The sequence below is a fragment of the Aotus nancymaae genome, unplaced genomic scaffold, assembly GCF_030222135.1.
Source record: "Aotus nancymaae isolate 86718 unplaced genomic scaffold, 86718_ANA_hifiasm-v0.15.2.pri h1tg000020l, whole genome shotgun sequence".
In the NCBI taxonomy this organism is placed as follows: domain Eukaryota; kingdom Metazoa; phylum Chordata; class Mammalia; order Primates; family Aotidae; genus Aotus; species Aotus nancymaae.
Window position 1 is genome coordinate 63,384,900 of NW_026988432.1, and position 27,033 is coordinate 63,411,932.

At 42.0% G+C, this 27,033-nt stretch overlaps 1 protein-coding gene across 1 annotated transcript in view; it reads right to left on the bottom strand.

The window, feature by feature from the left end:
* The window catches only part of LOC135276027 (laminin subunit alpha-1-like), a 62,147-nt gene that overhangs the window by 4,414 nt on the left and 30,700 nt on the right, over nucleotides 1-27,033 (bottom strand). The window contains exons 6-7 of the mRNA XM_064378948.1: nucleotides 3,796-4,038; nucleotides 1,843-2,022 (exon numbers count right to left, since the gene is read on the bottom strand). Of these exons, the coding sequence (XP_064235018.1) occupies nucleotides 1,843-2,022; nucleotides 3,796-4,038 (423 nt within the window). The remainder of the gene's footprint in view (nucleotides 1-1,842; nucleotides 2,023-3,795; nucleotides 4,039-27,033) is intronic.

The window sequence follows — 27,033 nt, forward strand, 5'->3', positions numbered from 1 at the left end:
AAATACAAGAAACCTGACCCCTCAAACCTACTATAAAGCTTCAGTAACCAAGAAAACTTGTTATTGGCATAAGAATAGACAAATAGATCTACAGAACAGTAGAGTTCAGAAATAAACTCACAATAGTAAGGTTGAATAGTTTTCAACAAGGACCCCAAAACAAGTAAAGTATTCTCAACAAATGATGCTAGAACGATTGCATATGCATATAGAAAAAAAAAAAAGACTTTCACTTCTTCCTCACACCAAGCAAAAGAAATTAATATGAAATGAATTATAAATGTAAAAGCTAAAACTATAAAGCTACTAAAAGAAAGCCTACAGTGATACCTTGGTAACTTTGGGATAGGCTAATATTTTTTGAGAGGTCATAGAAAGCATTAACCATAAAAGAAAAAATGATAAATTGGGATTCATCACAAAACCTCTGCTCATCAAAAGTCACAGGAAAGTGAATATGCAAGCACCAAATAGAATGGATATATTTGCAATATATACATATCTGATGAAGGATTCACACAAAAAAATATAAAAATCTTTTATAAGTCAGTAATAAGGAGGCTTATTTTTTGTCCAATTTAAAAATGGACAAAAAAAAAACTCTGATTGGATACTAGTAAGCACATTGTCAGCATTAGTCATCAGAGAAACACAAATTAACATCACAAAATGCCAATGCATGCACATAGGAAGAGCCGGCATAGAAATGACTGACAGCACTAAATAGCTAAGAGTGTGTGGTGCAGCCAGAACTCTCACGCATTGCTGGTCAGACTACAGAAGGATACAACTGCCGTTTTTGTTTTTGTTTTTGAGACAGAGTGTTGCCCAGGCTGGCAGGATCTTGGCTCACTGCAACCTCCGCCTCCTGAGTTCAGGTGATTCTCCTGCCTCAGCCTCCTGAGCAACTGAGATTACAGGCATGCACCATCACATCCAGCTTTTTTTTTTTTTTTTTTTTTTTTTTTTGTATTTTTAGTAGAGGCAGGGTTTCACCATGTTGGTCAGGCTGGTCTTGAACTCCTGACCTCGTGATCCACCCACCTCGGCCTCCCAACATGCTGGGATTACAGGTGTGAGCCACCGTGTCCAGCCCCCTCCTCTTTTTTAAAATAGAGTTGAGGTCTCACCATATTGCCCAGCCCGGTCCCACACTCCCAGGCTCCAGTGAGCCTCCAATTTCAGCCTCCCAAAGTGTTGGGATTACACGTGTGAGCCACAACACCCAGCTGGATACAACTACTTTTGATATATAAGTTTAGCATTTTTTTTTTAAGTTAAACATCTAGCTACCCTGTAACTTAGTAATCCCACTCCTGGGTTATTGAAGGGATATGACAATTTTTGCCACATCTTGCCAACTAGAAAGTGCTAGCAAAAAATGTAAAGAAAGAGGCATAAAGAAAAAAAGAAGAAAATTTTTGCCACACCAGTCTTGTACCCTTAACTATATATTTAAAATCTATATGCTTTCCTGAATGTAAATAAGTGTCCCAAACTTTAAAATTTGATATGAAAGAAAACTCTCACTTGCTGAAGATCAGATTTGGAACCAGACTAGAATGTGAAGAACAAAGACTATGACATTCACCACATTATGGCACTATGGGGATGGGGTGGGTGAGGGACCCGAGGACATGATTTTGGCCCATCACCTAAAGGTAGCACCTGTAACAAATGATACATAGCAATCTTACAGGAAATAAAGATATAGCCACCAGAAAAAAAAAAAAAAAGGCCAACACATGGGGGAAGAACAACCAAAAAGGAAAGAAGAAAAATAAGAGTTCCCTTAAATAAAGTGAATCTTTCACAGTGGCAGGAGTGCTGTCCCATACTTACGCGTCTGGTAACAATAGGATCCAGGTCTTTAGGTTCCCGGTGGCTAAGGGTCATGAGATCTGCATTGAGCGTTCTAATGCGTTGTAAGCGAAGGCGAATATATCGTGCAGAAGTGAATTCTAGCAACTTGGGTGAAAGATCATCAGCGCTTGGTCTGCCATTGATGAGTGATGTATGAATCTGAAGATGAAGACATCAAAATAAATGAACTTCAACTTTGTTTGTTTGTTTGTTTGTTTTTCTAGATGGAGTCTGGCTTTGTCACCCAGGCTGGAGTGCAGTGGTGAGATCTTAGCTCACTGTAACCTCCACTTCCCAGAATCAAGCAATTCTCCTGCCTCAACCTCCTGAGTAGCTGGGACTACAGGTATGCACCATGCCTGGCTAATTTTTGTATTTTTAGTAGAGGTGGAGTTTCACCATGTTAACCAGGTTGGTCTTGAACTTCTGACCTCAGGTGATCCACCTGCTTCGGCCTCCCAAAGTGCTGGGATTCCAGGCATGAGCCCTGCACCCAGCCACAGACATCAATTTTAAGCATGCAAAAATATAGCCCTGATTGTCTAATGTCAGGACAGAATATTTAAGAGATACTACCTAAAATCAAAACAAAAACTAGTTTCTTGTAAAAATCCATCTAAGATTTGTTAATTACTTGTGAATTACCATGATCTCAGTATCTTCAGTTTATTGAAGTTACCTATTTCAGTGTCTCAGATATGCTATATACTTAAAATCTGTATGCTTTCCTGAATGTAAGTTATGACTCAAACTTTAAAATTTGACATAAAGGAAAACCTTCACTTGCTGAAGATCAGATGTGGATCCAGACTAGAATATGAAGAACAAAGACTGTGACATTCATCACATAATGGCATTATTGCTGAAAATCTTTTAAGAGGACTGTTTCTCCCCATGTGGTTAGGATAGTTCAGCATCTGTCATTAGGCTACAGCTTCTCTGAAGCAAATTTTAAATGTTATGAATAAGCTTCAAGAAGAACAAAAAAATAATTCCACAAAGCTTGAGTGATACTCGCTCTCTTAATTAATCTCTGCTCTTGAAGCAACGCACAGTTCGCTGTAGAGTTCCCGCTGTGAAGAGCACTGGAGCGTTTTTGTAGTCTCATCCCATACAGCCAGGTGCTACTAAAGAATGAGCTGTTTTTCATTATACTCTGACTTTAAGGAAGTGTGTACCATCTGAGTGTGCTGGGCACTGAGCTGCAAGAGTCTCCAGTGCTCACCACCCACCAGTGAGAGAAGAACATTGAAAAACTGAGAACTACAACTTTGGGGGACATTTTAGCTCTCTAATATTTGAACAAACCTTGCCCTGGTGCTGCAGGGAAGAAGATCTGAAGGAGGATCTGAGGGCATAATATGAAATCACAGCAGAGTGAAGACTGAAGGCATCCTTGAAGACAGGAAGTCAACAAGGTCAACTATATTGATTGTGAAATTACTCATCAGACACAATTCAAGGCCACTTTAAATAGAGGTAGATGATTATATTAAAGATCTTTGTATTGACAGATCAATTGTGAGTGTTTGATGTTGGCTCTGACAATGCCTGTCTTTTTTTTTTTTTTGAGATGGAGTTTCGCACTTGTTGCCCAGGCTGGAGTGCAATGGCGCAATCTCAGCTCACCGCAATCTCCACCTCCCGGGTTCAAGCAATTCTCCTGCTTCAGCCTCCCAAGTAGCTGGGATTACAGACATATGCCATTATGCCTGGCTAATTTTTGTATTTTTTGTAGAGACGGGATTTTTCCACGTTGGTCAGGCTGGTCTCAAACACTTGACCTCAGGTGATCTGCCTGACTCGGCCTCCCAAAGTGCTGGGATTACAGGCGTAAGACACCGTGCCTGGCTGACAATGCCTATCTTAACATTTGATGCAGGCAGACTCTGATGAGGAAACAGATCTTGCCACAGTGGGCACCATACCTACCTCTCCATGTTCAAGTGGCACCAGTCTGGAATAGTAGGAGGTGCAGATCACTTCATCATCGGCTCTGTAAGTGGGTGGGCCTCGTCTTGGAGTTATATTGTAACGAGACAAACACTCTGAGTCACTGACTGCATAATACTGCCAGGGGCTGAACGTGGTGCCGTCCAGAGAACGCTCCAAAATCCAGTTTCCAGGTCGAGGTGCATTGGCAGCTTTAATGATGACATATGCGACTTGGAATACCTGAAACAAAGACACTGAAAAGTCTCAATCCAGAATCAATATACGCCAGGCACAGAATGAGAGCTATTGCATGATCTCACTTAAATGTAGAATCTAAGATAGTTGAACTCGGAATCAGTAGAATGGTGGCTGCCACGGGCTGTGGGAGAGGGGAACAGGGAGGTATTGGTCAATGCATACAAAGTTACAGTTATGCAAGAGGAGTAAGTTCTGGAGATATAATGGAAGGTAACAACACTGTACTGAATACTTGAAATTTATTTATTAAAAGGGTAGGTCTTAAGTATTCATCATATACACAAAAGGGTAACTATGTGAAGTGCTAAATATATTAATTATCTGGATTGTGATGATTATTTCACAGTGTATATGTGTATCAAATCAAGTTGTACACCTTAAATATATACAATAAATTTTTTTAAAAATAAAATTAAGGCCAGGCATGGTGGCTCACACCTGTAATGCCAGCACTTTGGGAGGCTGGGGCAGGTGGATCACAAGGTCAGGAGATCAAGACCATCCTGGCTAACATGGTGAAATCCCATCTCTACTAAAAATACAAAAAAAAAATTAGCCATGCATGGTGGCATACACCTATAGTCCCAGCTACTCAGGAGACTGAGGCAGGAGAATCGCTGGAACCCAGGAGGCGGAGGTTGCAGTGAGCCAAGATGGCGCCACTGCACTCCAGCCTGTGCAACAGAGCAAGACTCCATCTCAAAAAAAAAAAAAGGAAGGGAGGGGAGGGGAGGGGAGGGGGGAAATAGAATCAGTAACAGCTATTCAAAAACAAAAGTGCATCTTGAGAACTGGCATACATTGATTGCCAAAATCGAAGCTTTGGCGTATAACTGCTTATACATGTTAATCAGAAATGTGTCTTGTGAATCATCTCCTAGTCGCATTTGTTTTCAGAATAAACTCAAAAAGTACTCACAAATAAATTTATATTATTATTATTATCAATATTGGTATGAACATAAGAGCTTGTTCTTTATTTGGATTCTGAAAGATACTAGCATTATGTTACATTAATAATAGTGTTAGAAGTATTTTTCATAGTGATTTGGAGATAACACATCTAACTATGAGAAAAAAGCCCACTACACATCTACAAAATGGCTAAAATCCAAAACACTGAGAATATCAAACGCTGGTGACGATGTGGAGCAACAGGAACTCTCATTCATTTTCGGTGGGAATACAAAATGGTACAGCCTCTTTGGAAGATAGTTTGGCAGTTTCTTACAAAACTAAACATGCTCACCATACTCAGCAATCATGCTCCTGGGTATTTACCCGAATGAACTAAAAACTTAGGTCCACACAAAAACCTGCACCACCATTGCCAGAACTTGGAAGCAACCAAGAAGTCCTTTAATAAGTGAATGGAAACACATGCTATGGTGCAGCCAGACGATGAAATATTATGAAGAAAAGAAAGGAATTATCAAGCCACAAAAAGACATGAAAGAACTTCAAATGCATATTACTGACCGGGCATGGTGGCTCTTGCCTGTAATCCCAGAACTTTGGGAGACTGAGGCTGGTGGATCGCCTGAGCTCAGGAGTTTGAGACCGCCCAGGGCAACATGTGAAAACCCAGCCTCCACTAAAATAGAAAAAATTAGCCAGCTGTGGTGGTGCGCACCTATAGTCCCCACTACTCAGGAAGCTGAGGCACAAGAATCACTTGAGCCCGGGAGGCGGAGGTTGCAGTGAGTTGAGATCGTGCCACTGCACTACAGCTTGGGCTACAGAGTGAGACTCTGTCTTTAAATAAATAAATAAAGCTGGGCATGGTGGCTCATGCCTGTAATCCCAGCTCCCAGCACTTTGGGAGGCCAAGGCAGGCAGATCACCTGAGGTCAGGAGTTCGAGACCAGCCTAACCAACACGGTAAAACCCCATCTCTACTAAATACAAAAAATTAGCCAGGCATGGAGGCGCATGCCTGTAATCCCAGCTACTTGCAAGGCTGAGGCAGGAGAATCACTTGAACCTGGGAGGCTGAGGTTGCAGTGAGCTGAGATTGCACCACTGCAATCCAGCCTGGGCAACAAGAGTGAAACTCCATCTCAAAAAAAAAAAATTACCAAGTCAAAGAAGCCAATCTGTGCTCCAGCCTGGGCAACAAGAGTGAAACTCCATCTCAAAAAAAAAAAAAAAAAAAAATTACCAAGTGAAAGAAGCCAATCTGAAAAGGCTACATACTATATGATTCCAACTGTATGACATTGTGTAAAAGGCAAAACTATGAAGACAGCAAAAAGATCAATGGCTGCCAGGGGCTCAAGGGGAGGAAAGGAGAGATGAATAGGTGGAGCACAGATTTTTAGGGCAGTGAAACCACCTGCATGATACTCTAATGGTGGGAACATATCGTTACACATTTGTCTAAACACACAGAATGTACCACACCAAGAGTGAACCCTCATGTACACTATGGACTCAACAATAATAATGCACCAATATTGTTTCACCAATTATAACGAATGTACCATTCTAATGCAAGATGGTAACAGTGGGCGAAAATGGAGGGAGGGAGAGGGTGAGGAGTATGGAACTTTGTACTTTCTGCTCAATTTTCTATAAATCTAAAAGTGTTCCAAAAATGTTTATTAATTAAAAAAAAACAAAAGTTAGAGTAATGAGGAAACAAACTGGAGAAAAAATGAATGTAGATGACTATTACCAGCAGGAGGAGACTAGCCAGACAAATCCTGGATTTGGAAGGGACCCTGGTAGATATCTAATTCAAAATCTAGCACTGAGAAGGAATTATGTTTCCAAAAACCCAGGCCTTCTCTAAGTACTTCCAGTGACAGGAAAGTCATTAGCTCCTAAGACAGTCCTTTTTTTATGACAACTCCCTCATTAGAGGATTTTGTTTGTTTGTTTGTTTTTGAGACAAGGTCTCGCTCTGTTGCCCAGGCTGCTGGAGTGCAGTGGCATGGTATCAGCTCCCCACAGTCCCAACCTCCTGGGCTCAGGTGATCCTCCCACCTCAGCCTCCAGAGTAGCATGCACCACCACACCTGGATAATTTTTGCATTTTTTCATGTGACAGGGTCTTGCTATGTTGCCCAGGCTGATCTCAAACTCCTGGGCTCAAGTGGTCCACCCACCTTGACTTCCCAAAGTGCTGGGATTACAGGCTTGAGCCACTGTGCCTGGCCAGAGAATCTTTTTTGACATTGTTCAAGCTCCTCCATAATATTCTACTTGCTGGAGATGCAGAAAAGATCTTGGAATCCACCTTCATGTAACTGTCCTTCAAGTATCTGAACATAACTATCATACATCACCTCCAGAGTCTCTCATTTTTAGCCTCAATATTCTAGTTTCTTGAAAAGATTCATCATTTAACAAGACATCCTAGCCTTGTCATAAGGCTCTGGACACAACCTTATTTTAAAATGCAGCTCCCAGGAACTGAATAGAGAACTCCAAATGTTTTCTGAATTGTAAAGAACATAGTGAAAATGTCACATCCCTTGTTTTAGTCATTCAGCCTTAGTAAGCATTCACTTTTCTGAGAGTAAACTTAGATTGCTAACTCAGGTTGGGGTAGCAAGCAACAGTAACCAAAAAATGCCTTTCTCCATGTGAACTGCTTCTGACTCCAGACTTCCTCTCACCTGGATGGATATAGGTAACTTTTTAAAAAAACCAAAGTCCAGTACTTTCCATTTTTAAAACAGATATGCAATACATTTGTGCAAATGTACCTCTAATGTGTGTGTACAGTTGACCCTTAAACAGCACGGGTTGAACTGCATAGGTCCACTTACAAATTTTTTTGTGTGCCTCTGCCACTCCTGAGACAGCAAAACCAACCCCTCTTCATCTTCCTGCTCAGCCTACTCAATATGAAGATGACAAGAATGAGGACCTTCATGATAATCCACTTCCACTTACTGAACAGTAAATATAATGTTGTCACTTCTTTACAGTTTTTTTTTTTTTTTTTTTTTTGACAGAGTCTCACTCAGTCACCCAGGCTAGAGTACAGTGGTACAATCTCAGTTCACTGCAACCTCTGCCTCCTGGGTTTAAGCAATTTTCTTGTCTCAGCTTCCCGAGTAGCTGGACTACAGATGCATGCCACAAAGCCCAACTAATTTTTTTGTATTTTTAGTAGAGACAGGGTTTCACCATACTGGTCAGGTTGGTCTCAAACTCCCGACCTCAGGTGATCCGCCCACCTCGGCCTCCCAAAGTGCTGGGATTACAGGTGTGAGGCACCATGCCTGGCCTCTTCCTTACAATTTTAATAAGAATTTCTTTTCTCTAGTTTACTTTATTGTAAGAATATAGTATATAATACATACAACACATAAAATATGTGTTAACTGTTTATGTTACCAGCAAGGCTACAAGTCAACAGTAGGCTATTAGTAGTTAAGTTTTTTGGGGAGTCAAAAGTTAATCAGGAATTTTTTGACTGCGTCGGGGGTTGTCACCCCTAACTCTCACATTATTCAAGGGTCAATTGTGTGTGTGTATATATATGTGTGTGTGTGTGTATAAATATATATATGTATACATAAAAATTTAGGTCAGGCGAGGTGGCTCACGCCTGTAATCCCAGCGCTTTGGGAGGTGGAGGTGGGCAGATCACTTGAGGTCAGGAGTTTGAGACCAGCCTGGCCAACATGGCGAAACTCCATCTCTACTAAAAAAAAATACAAAAATTAACCAGGTATACTGGTGGATGCCTGTAATCCCAGCTACTTGGGAGGCTGAGGCCAGAGAATTCCTAGAACCCAGGCGCCAGAGGCTTCAGTGAGCCAAGATCATGCCACTGCACTCCATCCAGCCTGGGTGAAAGAGCGAGACTCCATCCTCCCATCCAAAAAAAAAATTTACACACATACACATATGTGTATATGTCTTGGGAAGGAAGTTGTTAATTTACTCTAATTGCCTAGTTTTCTTGGTTTTTATTTCTTTACTTTTCCCTGTTTCTAGAATTCCACAGAATCAACAGGAACTAATAATTCTATCTCATTATAGTAACTCTTTGCACCTGCCAGAAACGTTCTCCAATCGATTGTAGTCTGCGAGTGATTTCGGGGTGTCAGATGTTCTGGCTGTCTCTGCGCATGTGCTACTTTCCCTTCGAAGACAACTGCTGTTTCTAAAGTGCGTTAGAAGTGAAATAATGTGTTTGGGGTTTTCACAAGGAGGACAAGGGAGAACATCCTCACAGCTACTCATCACCATCCAATCGTTTTGTAAATGTCTGCATCATAAAAGCTGAACTCTATGAATACGTGGGTTGTGATCATTCATTACTGCTGCACATGTGAAACTCGACTCCACAAAGTAGAGGTGCCACGTGAGCCAGGGTTATCGGGCAGCCCATTTAGGAGCGAGAAAAGGCAAGGTCATTTACAAAGACATCTGAAACAGAATGTAATTGCTTTGTGTCCTCCAGTTTCACACTTGAAAATGGAAAGAAGTAACAAGTTTACCACATGCACGTTAAGAGCTTTACATATATATCATCTCATTTAATCCCAAACAACCTCATTATTGTTTCTGTACCCATTTGACACATTTGGAAACTGATGAAAAGAGAGGTCAAGAAACAAACTACTGAGTTGCAGGTACCAAAAGAAACCAGGTGGTGTCAACTCCAGAGTCCTCAGCCACCCTCTCTACTGCCTGCCCCCAAATGTCCGCACACACCTAGAGTCACTGGACTTTCCTTTTTGTTTTTTTTTGTTTTTTGTTTTTTGTTTTTTTACCAGCACTTTGGGAGGCCGAGGCAGGCGGATCACCTGAATGGACTTTCCTTTTTGTAATACCAAGAACGAAACAAAAAGATTCCTACATTCGCTTGGAGACCAGGTTGATATGTTAAGCACAGTGGCAGCTCTTCCAGTTACTCTGCTGAGCAGGGGGAGAGGATGGAGAGCGTGCAAGAAACAAAGATGAATGACTGCTAATGCCACGGAGCACTTACTGTGGCTAATGCCAGTGCCACGTGCTTCATTAGCATTACTAACGCTTTGATTTTTTTTTTTTTAGACAGTGTCTCACTCTGTCACCCAGGCTGGAGTACAGTGGCATGATCTCAACTCACTATAACCTCCGCTTCCTGGGCTCCAGTGATTCGCCTGCCTCAGCCTCCAGAGTAGCTGGAATTACAGGTTCCTGCCACCAGGCCCAACTAATTTTTGTATTTTTAGTAGACACAGGGTTTCCCCATGTTGGCTAGGCTGGTCTCAAACTCCTGACCTCAAGTGATCCACACCTCCCAAAGTGCTAGGATTAAAGACATGAGGCACCATGTCCTGACAACTCTTTGAATTCTTACAACTACATTCTTCTTATGAAGTAAGTACTGTCATTTCCCCCTGTTACACATGAGAATATTGGGGCACAGAAAGATTAGGCAATCTTCCCAAGATGATCTCACAGGTGCTGAACTGTATACGGCAGGGCTTGAACCCAGGCAGTTTGTACTTTTTTTTTTTTTTTTTTTGACACAGAGTGTTACTCTGTTGCCAGGCTGGAGTGCAATGGCGCAATCTCCGCTCACTGCAACCTCCGCCTCCTGGGTTCAAGCAATTCTCCTGCCTCAGCCTCCCAAGTAGCTGGGACTACAGACACGCTCCACCAAGCCCAGCTGATTTTTGTATTTTTTATTTTAGTAGAGATAGAGTTTCACCATATTGGCCAGGATGGTCTCGATCTCTTGACCTTGTGATCCACCCGCCTCTGCCTCCCAAATTGCTTGGATTACGGGTGTGAACCGCCGTGACTGGCCAGTTTGTTCTCTAAAGCACTGTGCCGCACTACTTCTATAGATCGCAAAGAAAAGGAAAGAAATCCCAGGCTGAGACAACTGGTAAGTCCTAATCCGGTTTTTCCACCCTCTTACTCCAACCAGTGCTCTTCCTTCCCTTCCTTCCTTCCTCCCCCCGCTTTGACCCTCCCTCCCTCCCTGTTTCTCTCTCTCTCTCCTTCCTTCTTTCCTTCCTTTCTTCCTTTCCTTTTCTTTCCTTCTTTCTTTCCTTTCTTTTGAGATAGGATCCTAATCCAGTTTTTCCACCCTCTTACATCAACTATTGTCCTTCCTTCCTTCCTCTTTCTTTCTTTCTTCTTCCTTTTCTTCCTTTCTTTCTCTCTCTCTCTCTTTCTTTCTTTTGAGATAGGATCTCATTCTGTCACCCAGGCTGGAGTGCAGTGGCATGGTCACAGCTCACTACAGCCTTGACCTTCTGGGCTCAAGAGATTCTCCTACCTCAGCCTCCCAAATAGTTGTAACTGCAAGCAGTCACACCATGCCTGGCTGACTTTTTTTTAACATTTTATTCATAGAGACAGAGTCTCACTATATTGCCCAGGTCTTGAACTCTTGGGCTCAAATGATTCACCCACCTTGACCTCCCAGAGTGCCGGAATTACAGATGTGAACCACACCTGGTCCACAGTTATTTCAATACCATGTTCCAGTACTTTATCAACACTTTGCCAGTTTTTATTCTGAGAGCTTAGTCATAGGTAAGAAAATGATACCAAACGGAAGAATAACCATAGTGAAAACTTCAGGACAAGCTGTCAAGCGAGGAGTTAGTCAACTTTTATCTTTATCAAAGTCTTCCTTACGATGTTGGCCATTGTTCCCAAAATCTCTCAATAGTCCTCAAGGTCCCCAAACTGGAGACCAGGAAACAAACTAGGGGTCCTGAGAGCTGTAAGTCTGATAAAGAGGAAAACGGTGCTATGAAGAATCTAAATACAATGCATCTTCACTTTGCCCCATTATGGGCTGAACTGTCTCCCCCAAACTTATACATTGACGTTCTAACCTCCAGTAGCTCAGAGTATGTCTGTATCTGGTGACAGCGTCTTTAAAGAGGCGATTAATTTAAATGAGGTCATTGTAATGGCCCTATTTCAGTATTTCTGGTGTCACAAGGAAAGCAGATTAGGACACAGACAGTACAGAAGGAAGACCATGTGAGGACTGAGGGAGAAGAAGCCACTATGAGCCAGAAGAAAGCAACTCTGCTGAGCCCTGAACTTTGGACTTCAGCCTCCAGAACTGTGAGGACATCAATGTCTCTTGCTTCAACTGCCCAGTCGGTGCTACTTGTTACAATAGCCCAAGCCGATTAATAGAGGCCCAATTCACCAGTCGTGTGTTGACAAATTGGTCTTATACATAATGTAGAAAAACTGAAGGATTCTCAGTTAGTATATAGAATTTTTTTTTTTTTGAGACGAAGTTTCGCTCTTGTCACCCAGGCTGGAGTGCAATGGTGCAATCTCAGCTCACTGCAACCTCTGCCTCCTGGGTTCAAGCAATTCTCCTGCCTCAGCCGCCCAAGTAGCTGGGATTACAGGCGCCCACCACCACGCCCAGCTAATTTTTTTTTTTTTAGTAAAGTCAAGGTTTCACTATGTTGGCCAGACTGGTCTCGGACTCCTGACCTCAGGTGATCCACCCACCTCAGCCTCCCAAAGTGCTGAGATTACAGGCATGAGCCATCATGCCCGGCCAGTATATAGAATTTTAAACCCTTGTCCCAGTCAAATCCACAATATTTCTTTTGCCTTTATTTTGCATGGTTGACTAAACTGCCTTTTCTCTGGATTTAAGGTTGGCTGAACACAAATTGATGACGCAGGGATTCTCACTAGACTCAGAGTCAATGTAGTCTTGCTAAACCTGCAGCTGATACAGCCATTTTTAAATCCACTTTCATCACGATTTTCCACCAAGTAGCCTTTGTTAATGATCACTGGAATGCACATAAACAGTGTCACATAAATAAAGTAGGCACACATCAAACACCACTTTCTAAAGAGGAATCCAGACAGGAATGTTCATGTGGGCCTCAATCTTAACTTAAATATATTAAATCCATCTCAGGCACAGATGTCTAAAAAATACAGATAACCTAATTTTCCAGCCTCAGAGGTCAACTTCTCATGTGCAGAGAGAAATGAAGCCTCTCCTCTCCACAGACAGTGCAGCTGTTCTCCGCATGCTCTCAGGAAATCTACATGGCTCAATACCAGGCACGACTCCCCTCCGAAAGTTCTCCATAGAAGGCCCTACCTGCCTCCATGGTGGTAACTAAACAGTGAATGAAGGAATGTTTTCTCTCTTGCATGAGGGAAATGAACTTTTCCCAGACAAAAGAGGTTTAGATGAACAGTTGAGTGCATTTGATAAATAATATTGCTCAATTATCCCTGTGAAAGTGGTGATTTTGTGCTCTGTAAGCTTTACGTCTCATGAAATTATTAGAGAATGAACTGTGAGGTGACCATTTGAATTAGTACTTACTACTCATGAATAAACAAGCAGTTATTTGATAGGAGGCTAATTACTAATGCAGATATGACTCACTTCCAGTTTTATAGCGTGTCAATCACCAAAGCACTTAGTCAATTGATGAGCGTGTGAAGTGGCAACAAAAGCTAGGAAAAACAGAGAGGCTAGGAAGCTGAGAGGGAAGGAAGGATGCCTGCGATACACATTTTAAATACAGTTCTCAGAGCAATTACTTGAAATGTCATTTATATTATATTTCAGCTGGCAGTTTTAACTGTTATTCCCTCATTTTAAGAGCAGTACACTCAACAGACAAAAAGAAACAGCTTCATAAATGAGAACATTTTAGAATAAAACATGATTTGCTTCTCTTTACATTTGGTGCTACTGTAAGGCCGGTTGCCTCGCCGGGAGCTCGGACACACCACCCCCCCTTTTTCCCAAAAGCTAGGACATGCTCGGGCATGTACCCTTCTCCCTTTCTCGCACAGCCTGGCTTTCCCTTAAAGAACCCAGTATGCAAGCAGGGTCTTGTGATTCTAGTCAATAGCAGCTGAGTCTTTCTAGCCAAAAGCAGCCGAGTCTTTCAAGCCAATAGCAGCGGAGTAATTCTAACCAATAGCAGCCAAGTCCTGTATGCAAACAAAGGCTTGTAACCTTACCCAATAGTAGTCCTGCTCTCCCACAACCAATCGAGCTCCTTCACTCCCTATAAAAACCCCTGTCTGAGAGGAGTCCATGTGACTTCTCCGGCCCCTCCTGTTGGACCACAGAACCTCGCCCGGGAGCCTAAATAAACCCTTCATATTGGATCTTCTTGTGTTGGCCTCAGTTTCTTCCTTTTAAACTCGGCAAGAACAAACCTTACAGCTACCATTAGATGTGCAAAATAAACATGTCCCAAAATTAAAACAAAACAAAACATGTCCACATCCAGTAACTTTTCTCTTTTTTGCTCCTTTTCTTTTTGCCTTTTGTTTTTATTGGGGGAGGAGGGACTGGCTGCCAATAGTGACAAATTTAGATCAAGCAGATTTCTTTCCTTAAAATTCTTCAGATTCATGTCTCAGACAATCTAGGAATGCTCATTTGGAACTATGCTGAGATACTTAAAGTGGATATTGAGGAAAAGCCAAAGTAAGAAAAACAATTACTGACAAATAGAGGGCACAGAGATACCAGTCCCATTTAAAACGTAAATAGTAACCCACAATCAGTAATCTGAAGGCAGGAAAGGAATACTTCAAACACCTGTCAGAAGTAGTTCTGTCTTCCATCAGTAAGAAAAGCGATTTCAAAAGAAGCCCAACCACCAGCTGACCCACGGTCCAAGTGTCAACATTTCCATTTGAGGATGACTAATAGTATTGTTGTTTTTAAAAGTGTGCAGGCTGGGGGTGGTGGCTCAAGCCTGTAATCCCAGCACTTTGGGAGGCCAAGGTGGGCAGATGGCTTGAGCCCAGGAATTTGAGACCAGCCCGGACAACATGGCAAAACTCCGTCTCTGCAAAAACTACAAAAAAGTCAGCCGGGCATGGTGGCACATACCTGTAGTCCCAGCCATGAGGAGGCTGACATGGGAGGATCACCTGAGCCCAGGGGGTTGAGGCTGCAGTGAGCCATGATGGTGCCGTTGCTCTCCAGCCTGCACGACAGAGCGAGACCCTGCCCCTCATCCCCCACAAAAAGTGTTGAACCACTTTATCTAAGAAATAGGACAAGTAAGAGGCTGGTTTCCATTCCTAGTCTCGATGTATATTTCTCCCTATAATTGTTCCTATTGCTCAAGCTGACCAAGTGTTCTTGGTGATTTTGTTAAATTTGTAGAAAATTAGCTGGAACTACCTCAAAACCACAGCCAGGCATGTCCCCAAATGTTCTTTGTGAGGATCTTCATTTCCTTTCCCCACCTTGTAAGCTCCATGTGAACAACCAAGTGTCCCTAAAATGATATAAACCCACTTGTGAAATGCAGTTACAGGCCATTCTCAGAACTGAGAAACCCAAAAGGCACCTTTTCTATTCTTCAACTCCTAACCATTGCCTTGGCTGGAACTATCGAGGTTTCACCTAGGAGTATCTTAGCCTTTGAAATCCCACTAGGCTTTGCTCCGAAATGCAGTTCCCCATTTGTTCATGTTGGGACGGTGGTGACAGTGACTGGTATCCCTTCCTTCCTCTTCTGACCGTGGAAGTAGGCTCAGAAATCTGTCATGGAGATTGGAAAAAGCAGTCTGCAACATTCCAGATAAAAGCAAAACTGGAGGATGTGGTGTAGACGGGCGCAGTGGAGGCTTGTGTGGCACACTCCCTCCTGCATCACAGCCTGAGTGGGCACTTGTGGACCCGCCCCAGACGCTCTGTCCTGTGGGTCAGAACCTGTGCATCTGAGAACAGCCTGAACAGGAAAAGAAGAGCACTCGCGTGCCCTGGGGCAGACGGTCAGCTGTCTCCTAGTTAGGACAATGACTGCTCCTCCCTTGAGGACGCGGGGGAGGGGTGAGCAGAGAAGCACCCCACATGGACACAGGAGACTGCGGATGAGGGATGTCCACTAACAATTTTTCACTGAAGCTTAGATCAGTCATTGTTAACTGAGCATCTTCTTTGTCACAGGGACCACAGCAAGTGCCACAAATACAGCAGTGGATGGAGGTCTTTGTGACCCAATGCCCTGGTGGGAAAGCCAGGGGCTAACCAAGTCACCAGGGAGAAGGGCAGAGGCTGCGGGAGTGTCTGGGTGTCGTGGGAAGGCCAATTAAGTCTGGAGAAGGCAGATGGTCAGGAAAGGCTTCCCTAAAGACATCTCTGAAGCCAGATGGGAGATATCCAGGTAACTGGAGCAAAGGTGTGGAGAGTCAGGGAGGGGACCCCCAAGTGCAAAGCACAGAGGAGGGAGTGCAGAGATGGCAGGAGAGAGCCAGCGGGGGCCTGGCCAGGGCCATGGGCCACCAACCCTGACCATCCCAGAACTTGAAACCAAGGAACTGCAGGGTCGCCAGGGCTGAAGGTCACAGAATTGGATGTTGGTGCCTGGAAATCATGAGAGATGGCGGTGCTGACTTTGCAAACACCAGGAGACCAGAGCAGAGAAAAAAGCAATGGGTCTTACTGGGTTTTCTAAAAGGTCAAAATGTGAGTCAGAAGGAAAACACAAAGAGGCCAAGCAGGGCTTTCCAGCGCTGGTCAGATTCCTCTTTCCACTGCAGGAAGAGTGCAGAGCTCTCTCCCGTCTCATATGGCCCCAGAGCCCACACGTCCCCTGTCTTGTGTCAGCCCCAGAGAATTTCAGGCTGAAAACATCTGACAACTCAACGTCTTTTCACCTCTTCTAGTCCTCACATTGACCTGTTTTTGCCCCAGTTGATGTAGCCATGGTGAAGAGCTTACAGCTTGCATCCCTTCTTCTCATGCCTTATCATGAGGAAACACACGACCATCGCACCCAATGACAGTAAAAGGGGCCCTTAATATTAAGCCTTGAAAATCCAACAGGCGATACTGCCTAGAAAAGGTGTGCGAATCTGTACTTAACGAATTCCATTAAACATTAACCTATTAGTTACAGATTTACAATACCCAGCAACAATAATCATGTGTTTTCTTTCCTTTGGTCACTAAATCTAGCTGAATCGTTTACAGTTATAACACTAGAGAGATGAGAAAGTATTGTTTTCTGTGTGTGTGTAAAATTTCACCCTTTATATGGATCCTTGGTCTATATTCTACTTGGAGATTCTCCTCTTTCTTTAGACACATCTAACTTCATTAAGTATCCAACTGACAAATCACCACATTTAAAGCTTATTTTTTAAAAGAGAATATCCAAATATGTAGGCTACATAATATATAGGAAGGCTTTTGTTAATTTTTTAAAAAGATGCAGTGGGACTGTAAAATGGTGCCAGTACATGGAAAACAGTATGGTGGTTTCTCAAAAAATTAATCATAGAATTACAATATGATGCAGCAATTCCTCCTCCAGGTATACATACAGAAGAAGGGAAAGCAGGGACTCAAACACACGTGTAAACCAATGTTCCCAGCAGCACTATTCACAACAGCTAAAAGGTGGAAACCGCCTAAGTATCCATGGATGGATGAATGGCTAAACAAAATGTACTCTACACATACAATGGTATATTATTCTGTCTTGAAAAGGAAGGAAATTGTAATACATGCTACAACATAGATAAACCTTGAGGACATTATGTATGCTAAGTAAAATAAGCCAGACATAAAAGGGCAAATAGAGTATGATTCCAGTTATGTAAGCTTGATTACCCAGAGTAATCAAATTCATAGACAAAAGTTGAATGAAGGCTACCCAGGCTGGGGAAAGAAAGGTACGTGGAGTTGGTGTTGAAGGGGTATGGTGTTTCCATCTGGGAAGATGGGAAGTTCTGGGGATGGATGGTGCTGATGGTTGTACAATAACCTGAATGTACTTAATGCCACTGAGCTGTACACTTAAAAATGGTTAAAATGGCTCCCACTGCAGCCTCAAGGGCCCCTGTCCCACCTGGATCTCCCTACTGATGATTAGTGTTTTTTTTTCTCCTGTCCTTGTGTTGAAGACAGGAAGCAAGGGTGTCAAGCCCCCGTTCCCTCCCTACTCTGACAGCAGGATTGGGTGTTGTGTATTGTGTTTTGTTGTTGTTTATTTTGTTCATTTTGTTCTGAAATTTAAGTATGCAAAATAAAGAATATGCTGCTTTTATACCAAAAAAAAGGTCACGATGGTAAAAAACACCCCCTCCAGAAAAAGAGATGAGAAGTGAATGGTATGAAGACACAGCCTTGTGAAAGACTGAGCTAAGTTGAAAATGAGTAGGAATGTGGTATTTCTAGGCAGGGGCAAACTCCATAGAAACCAATTAAGTCAGCGAAGGTCAAGCAAACAGCTCCGAGGGGATGTCTGAAATCTTATCTTTCTCATGACCTGATTTCAGTCACATTCTTACTGAGTTCTGGCAAGGCATGATGATTCTTCAAAAAATACAAAATCAGAGCCCCAAACTGAGGGCTTTACAGTGAAATACTCACTGTTCAGACAATGCTTTCTCCTTGGTGGTATTTCCTGAACAGCAAGCTGACCTGGGGCAGCCCCATTTCTTGCCTGTCTTGGTCTGTAAGACTGATTAAGACTGGCATAAAGTTGTAGATGATCCTAAATATTGTTCATCCCAATGGACACCCACTAAGTGGTTATTTAACTGGCACTTCTGCCATAGGAAGAACACATGTAAATATCCTCTGATTACATACCACTAAGTAGTAGGAAAAGCAAAAATTCTTAAATTATATGATTGGCAATTCTCATGATTATATTGTAAATGCTATAGAGGAAAAGGTCTTAGAAACTGTTGAAACTGGCTGGGAATGGTGGCTCACGCCTATAATCCCAACACTATGGGAGGCCAAGGCAGGTGGATCACCTGAGGTTGGGAGTTCGAGACCAGCCTGACCAACATGGTGAAACCCCTCTCTACTAAACATGCAAAATTAGCTGGGCTTGGTGGTGAATGCCTGTAATCCCAGCTATTCAGGAGGCTGAGGCAGGAGAATTGCTTGAACCAAGACTTCACCATTGCACTCCGGCCTGGGCAACAAGAGTGAAACTCTGTCTCAAAAAAAAAAAGAAAAAAGAAATTGTTGAAACTGCACTGAATCGGTCACTTGCTCTTAAAAGGGTGATTAGTGATAGCCAAAATTTGACCCAAAAACTGTCGTACAGAGTGGTGTAAGGGGAATTCTCTGTAGCTTCCATTCAATTTTTCTATAAACCTAAAACTTCTCTAAAAACTAGTCTATACTTTTTAAAACACAGAAACAAACAATTACACATATTCTAATAATTCTCAACTGATAAGAAAGCTTATGGTCAGGTGCGGTGGCTCACTCCTGTAATCCCAGCACTTTGGGAGGCCAAGGTGGGTGAATTGCTTGAGGCCAGGAGCTCAAGACCAGCCTGGGCAGAATGGCGAAACTCTATCTCTACTAAAAATATAAAAATTAGCCAGGTGTGGTGGCATGCACCTGTAGTTCCAGCTACTTAGGAGGCTGAGGCACAAGAATGGCTGGAACCAAGGAGGCGGAGGTTGCAGTGAGCCGAGATTGCACCACTGCACTCCAGCCTGGGTGACAGAGTGAGGCTGTCTCAAAAAAAAAAAAAAAAAAAAAAGAAAAACAAACCAAAAAAAAATAGCCCAGTTGTCTGAACAGAAGCTAATAGTTTTAAGGCTTTATCAAATTTCCCAGGCTACCTCAGTTTGTACAGCTATGCCATCCAGTTAATTATTTGCAGGTTTTAATTTGACTTCACTGTTTTCCCAGCCTTCATTTCCAAAACGGACAGGCCAGAGTGAGTCACTGCTTTCTAAGTGTCTGCATACAAATTGCAAAGAGACCACAGGTCTGAGGAGGTGCACTGGCATCAACAGGCGGCTGTCCTGGTCACTGAGAAGTCTCTACCCTCATTGCACTTTGGCAGCCTGGCCATCTCACCAAAACCAATGCTTTCAGAGTTAGAATTCCACAATCACCCATTTTCCCCTGCAAAAGGGTAGTGATAGGTGAGTAATATGTTTTTAATATCCTATAGTCTAGAGAACTTTAAAACTAAATTGAATGTTTTCCATCATTTAGGCTGAAAATGACAAATACAGAGGATGTGTTCTCTACATCCCAGTACATATTCATGAATGACATGGATACAAATCTACACATTCTTCAGATTTTTCATGTAAGTGTAACAAAATAATGAATAGGAAAGCACTTTATAAAATGCACAATACAGAGGTAAGGTATCAGATTTTTAATCAATTTCCCCATGTTCCTTAGTTATTCTATGACAACTGGCACTTCTCAAAATAATGAGACTTAGAGTCAAATCAGTTTTTTCTTTTTGGTTAGAATATAATTTGAAAAGTCTGTCCAGCCTCCTGATATCCAAAATCTAAAAATGTCACCATCATGTTATATCAATTTGATTGCCTCAATAGAGATTAATAATCATGACACAATTTATACAGGTGAAGATAATAAACCAGACCAAACCCTGTTTAAGCATCTGAATTTAGCTCAATGCTCCTAAAGAGACGTACAGTACAGTGACATAGCAACTCATTATAAATAAATTTTTTAAAATTCTCTGCTATTCAATTAGCATAAGACAAAAAAAAATAAGAAAATAAAATTCTGGCCGGGTGCAGTGGCTCATGCCTGTAATCCCAGAACTTTGGGAGGCCGAGGCAGGTGGATCACCTGAGGTCAGGAGTTCGAGACCAGCCTGACCAACATGGAAAAACCCTGTCTCTACTAGAAAAATACAAAATTAGCCAGGCGTAATGGCACATGCCTGTAATCCCAGCTACTCAGGAGGCTGAGGCAGGAGAATCACTTGAACCGGGAGGCAAGGTTGCAGTGAGCTGAGATTGTGCCATTGCACTCCAGCCTGGGCAACAAGAGTGAAACTCTGTCTGAAAAAAAGACAATTCTAATCTCCGTGCTGCCGAGGAGCTGTGAAACACACTTTGTCACTGTTACTGAGCATATAAATTGAGCAATGTTTTTGAGAAAAATAAGGCAATAGAGATCACATTTTTAAAAAGTTTAAGCATTTAATCAAATAATCTAAATTTTTAGAATCGACACTAAAAAATAAATTACCATAACAGCTATAAAATATTCAAATATTTGTTGCAGCATAATTTAGAATAGCTCCAAATTGGAAACACCTTAAATGTCTCCCAATGGGTACAGGTTAAATGAATTGTTGTGCAGCCAGATGATGAAATATGATTCTGCCATTAAAAATTACTAGAGGAATTTTACTGCTCACCATGAAGAAGAAACTGGTACCACCTGGCTCTCCTACAGAGAAAATAGCTGGAACTCTGGACACAGCATATAAAGAATGGGTTTTGTCGGCCGGGCACGGTGGCTCAAGCCTGTAATCCCAGCACTTTGGGAGGCTGAGGCGGGTGGATCACAAGGTCAAGAGATCGAGACCATCCTGGTCAAAATGGTGAAACCCCGTCTCTACTAAAAATACAAAAAATTAGCTGGGCGCGGTGGCGCGTGCCTGTAATTCCAGCTACTCAGGAGGCTGAGGCAGGAGAATTGCCTGAACCCAGGAGGCGGAGGTTGCGGTGAGCCGAGATTGCGCCATTGCACTCCAGCCTGGGTAACAAGAGCGAAACTCCGTCTCAAAAAAAAAAAAAAAAAAAAGAATGGATTTCAAATATTGGACAGCAGGCAGCACAGGACAGGGACTCCAGGGAGAAGAGCAAGGATTGCTTTGCTTTCGGCCTGGAGGCACTTTCTGTACTGTGCTTTGTCAATGTTTTATAAAGTTAAATATATACATACCTTGTGGCCAGTTCCACTCCCAGATAAATGAAAACACACACCCAGAAAAAGACTTTAATAAGAATGTTCACAGCAGCATTTTTACAATAGACAAAAACTGGGAAAACCAGAAAGACAATGGATAAATAAATGTTGGTATATCTATAAAGTGAAATACTATGCAGAAATGCATGGAACAAGCCACTCATACAAGCAACAGCACGTGAGTCTGACAAACCTCATGCTCACAGAAAGAAGCTAGACACAAAAAAAGGACACACTGATTCCATTGATAAGAAGTCATCTCACAGGCAAAACTCTTCTAAAGTGAAAAAAATTTCAAGACTGGTTCCTCTGGTGGGAGGGAGGAGAGCAATTGGGGAATTGGCTGGGAAGGGAGTAGGGGAGCCTTTTGGGGTGATGGAAACATTTTGTACCTTGACAAGGGAATGGCTTATACAAGTGTCTGTATTTATCAAAACTCACCCAACTATACACTCAGATCTGTGCATTTCACTGTATGTCAATTATATCTCAATAAATAGAAAAAAATGAGAGAAAATGTTTACTCTAGAACTGAATGTACTATGCCAGCTCTACAGACATGCCAGGCTTTCCAATTTCCAGGTCTTTTCCATCCTACTCTTTCCTGCTGCTTCCTTCCGCATTCCCTCCTCCCTTCCTCCAGCGGGGCCTGTTCCCATTGTTTCCTTGAATCACTAAGTGGTCCTTCCTATGTGTTCTCCGTGCACTCCCTGCTCCTGCACACCCTACGCCACTCAGCAGAAGCCTCTTTTTCTCCACCAGACCAGAAGCCCCTTGAGGGCTGGGGCCTGCCTTAAAATTGCAATGAAAGCAACCCTGCTCATCACTGCTAATAACCAACATAGTGTAGGAACCACCCATGTGTTGTGCACTTTCTCTGCACTAAGGGCTTAACGTGGATTTGATTATTGTCTCGTTCATCGATGAATCCTGAGATCCCAGTAGGCACAAGGCAGACATTCCATAATTTCTTGAATATATTCAGTGTTCTCAGATACGATGCAACAGAGCAAAAGTTACCTAGTTGTTAGAATTACAGGTGACTTTTTAAAGTAAATTTTTCTAATGTTTTTCTATAGTTTAAAAAGTTTCTGCTATTATGTGTTACTAGCACATCAAAATAAAGGAAGTTCTGGATAGAGAAAACGTCCATTGAAGACATTAAAATCACAAGAGATATGTTGAAGTCTAGCTGAGGTTTTTATAAGCCATTTTTAAAAAATGTTACAGCTTTGTTTTTAAATATGGAAATGCTACAATCTGAGTAGAAGCTAGGCCAATACATAAAAAGAAAAGAAAAGCTGGTATGGATACCAAACTGCACTATATTTTTCAAAGAAATATTTCTTCAGAAATTACAACTTATCCTTTTTTTTCAGCTTCACTATAACAGGAAGAAATAATAATTTCAGAACGGACTTCCCTTTTTTCCCCATAAATATACAAAAAGCTTTACTCTGATGCCAAAACAGTTGGGGATATGAAAAGCATATTGTGATCCAATCCTGCAAAACCATCTTCACGGATTTCCCTGAATCCTCCCAGGCCCAGTGCAAGAAGCCCTGCTGTGTAGAAACACTGAGAGTCCGGCCAAACCTCGGCCGCTGAAAACCTAAAGAAAACTAAGCTCTGCCAAATGGCGAAATGGTTAACCTGGACTGTTTGGCAACCCCCACCGATAATACACAAGTGAGAAAGCTTAAATATAAATCTTGTCAAGAAACAAAACTCCATCATGTTCCTAAAGCCTGGCTTCAATTGTTTTCACTTACTCAGTTCACTTATCGTTAAAAGAGCAATCTGTGCATTCCTGTTTGGTTCCTATAAGCTCTTCACCTCACCTAAAACCAAGGGTTCGGGCCCCTACAAGATAAGATATGCAAGGCTGCAAAGATTAAAGCCTCCAGAGAAAGACCCTTTCAGAAGGCTGAGGCAGTAGTAGTTTTAAAACAGGCCTCAAATTCTTCACCTCTCCTCCTGTTGACAAGTGAGGCTGGTCTATCTTTCCCAACTTGAATCTCTGCGGATCTGAGTGACTGGGTGGCTTAGAGAGGACAGGGAAACTAGCACTGTGTGACTGGAAACCAGGTCTAAGAGGGGACACAACTTCTGCCTCCTGCTCTGGGCTGCCCTATAAGCAAGCTGCCTTAAGGCCGCCATGCTGTGAGGAAGCACACGTGTACATGTGGAAAGACCACACAGAGAAGCTCTGAACTCTCATGAACATAGCCTCCAGCTGCCCCAGGGACCTTCTCTCAGCTGGTCCAGCACTCTCTTCCCCAGGTGCCCTGAACCCCTTCCTTCAGCTGCCCCAGAGACCTTCTCCCCTAAGCTGCTCCAACTCTAGCCCCCATGGTCTGCAGCCTTAGATGTACCCACTTAGCCAGGACCTTCCTGAATCCTGACCCCACTGAAATCAGGAAACATATAAAATGAATGTTGCTGTTTTAAGCCGTAAAGTTTCCAGTGATTTCTTACACAATAGATAACCAGCAGAGAAGCTATGCATGAGAAAATAAAATCAGATAATGAAAATGTGAAAACAAAAGAAAGACCTATTTCTGAGGGTAGCAGCTTCACAGAGAACATGACAACAAAGATAAAAATGCCTGAAGGGCAGGAATTTTGGGTGGCTTACTTCCAAATCGTAATGATGAGCTTAAGATTTCTTCCAATCTATTTATTTTACCAAGCAAATTAAAGAAACCTTAATATTTGAAATTGGTGGAGGCCAGTATGAAGTAATAGAAAACTGGAATAGAATAATTATGAGTACAAACAAGCATACAGTGAAAGTAATTTCTATCTGAGTGCTTCTAGGAAGGGTCTCTGCCTACCCTCTTTTCAGGAACAGCCAAAATCCACTGGTAATGAGAAGCTGCAATTTACATGCAATTCTTGTCATCAGTCTTTAAAGATTTTATCTTAAGAATGTGAAATTTGCCTATTTTCTTGTTGGCCTTGTCAATGTGCTTAATGAACACTTTATATTTGAATGATATAATAATAAACCTCACCCAGTACTGGTCAATTTTTTAGAACTTTGGGGGAAAAAAACAACTGACATCTGAATTAATGAGATTTTACAAAACCCAGCAAACAAGCAGCTCTTGTCTAAAGGTTTGCATAAAACAAAGGCTCCTCTGTGATTATGTTCCCACAACAAAGTGCTACTTCCTAATTAAACCTACACATAAAATAAAGCGCTGCTCCAAAAGGCAGCTTTATTTTCAATGCCATAGGAAACTTTCCTTTTTTACAAAACAGATCTTATCTTCTAAAAGACCATTACACATCTTTACTCACAAATCTGACCCTTGCTTCCAGTGAAATGTCCACTGAGTTTAAAAGTTTTTTAAGGAAAGTAGAAAATACTGATTTACTTTCCTGTTTCTTGGCCAAAAAAAAAAAAAAAAAAAAAAAAGTTAGGTAGCACCCATTTCTACCATCCACTGCAAAAGCAAAGAGGAAGTGTAAATACTCTGCTGGATTCACAGCAGAGAGAGAGGACCCCTCTGAGCAGCGGTGCAGGCAAACAGAACAAGACGGAAGGGGCTAGAATCTGAACACTCCCAACATCAAGAGGGAATTGCAAGAGCTCTTGCCAGTCTCCCCATAAAGTTAAAACAAATGAAAACAATAATTGGACACCAAAGACAAGGAGACAGCGTGGCATGCCGTAGAGGGAACCAGAGGTCCTGGTTTCCAGGCCTAGTTTGAGCACAGGCAGCCGTAGACTCTGGGTAAGCCTGTGACCCGTTTGCTCTGTGCTGCGATTTTTGTACCTGCAAAGAGATCACTCGCATTCCAGAATTGTTGGGAAAGGCAGATGAAATACTACGGATGAGGAAAAAAATGCTATAACCTATACCTATACATTCCTATATGTGTATCTGTCAATAACACTCCTCTTTTAAAAGACGCTCAAAACAAAATTAACCATAAATTTGTCATACGAACCTTGAACATGATTTATTTTCACTACATTACTTCACTGGTATATGTATGAAATGAACCTTTTTTCACTGAAAGCTCAAGTTATTACCCACAACAGAAAAAGCACCAAAATGTCAGGCCTGAGAATTCTTAGGCAAATGATGGGTAAGCCGTATAGAAACCATTAACGCAGCTCTAACAATTATTAATCATGAGTTTCAGTTATACTGGGAAATGTTCATGCTATAAAATTATATAAAACATTAGAACACAAATTTGTATGTCACATAATCTGTCTCGGCTGGAGGGTCAGAGTGGAGAAATGATGCAGAGCCCAGGGTCTTAAGCTTCAGGGCATCCTACCCTTGAGTAAGCTTCTTAAACACTGTAAGTCTCAGTTTCATCATCTGTCAAAAGGGAATAATAACAGGAGCCAACTCATAGGCGATTGTGAGAATTCAATGACACAATCCCGATCAAGTGCACAGCACAGTGTCTGGCTCAGTAAGTATGTAGTACATGATGGTATTATCGTAGCATTATTAAATGCACAGAATTGTATGCAAATGACAAAGTAAATATCCCAAGATACCAATTAGTGATGGTTACAGAGTGAAGAGATGATGTGTTTCTGCCTGTTTACACTTATCTGTATCTTCCATTTATCTATGATGATTCCATCTTAATATCCTAATCAGAAAAAAACAATAGTTATTGAGTTATGAATTTATTTTCTCAAAATCTGCATAATTGCACTCCTTATTCCTGTTAGCTAACTGTAATTAGATTCTATTAAGGCCTTGTTTAACATTTCCCTTGGTGATATCTGAAGATCTCTGGATATCTAAAATAATTTGTGGATTTGAAATATGACAGAGGGAAAGAAAACTCAGGTTTATTAAATGTGACGAGTTTGTTAGGTGCTCTACATCATTCATGCTATCAGATTTCACTTTGTACATGTCACCCTACCACACTTCATGCATCCCCACCACATCACGCCACCAAAACCCAAGAGTTAATACATAAATGGAACTGCTTTTTTATTTCCTCCATCCCTGTCCTGAAGGTCTCAGGACCAAGCTGATGCCCTGATGCCGTTTCTCAGCTGAGGACCAAGGGAACCAAGTCTGTAATGTATTAGACAGCAGTCCATGATTTCTCCAGGAGAATTCTAAAATTTGCATTTTCATTCCAAATTTAATCTAAAAAACTTAACATGAGCATATTTAGGATGTGGCTGACCACCATAATAACAAAATACTGCCCTAAGATGTTGAGGGCTGCTCTGTCTCTGTTTCTGTTACTATACTGGTGCAAGTGACCACCTGCTAAGACAGTGTTTGTGCTTCTTGCTAAGC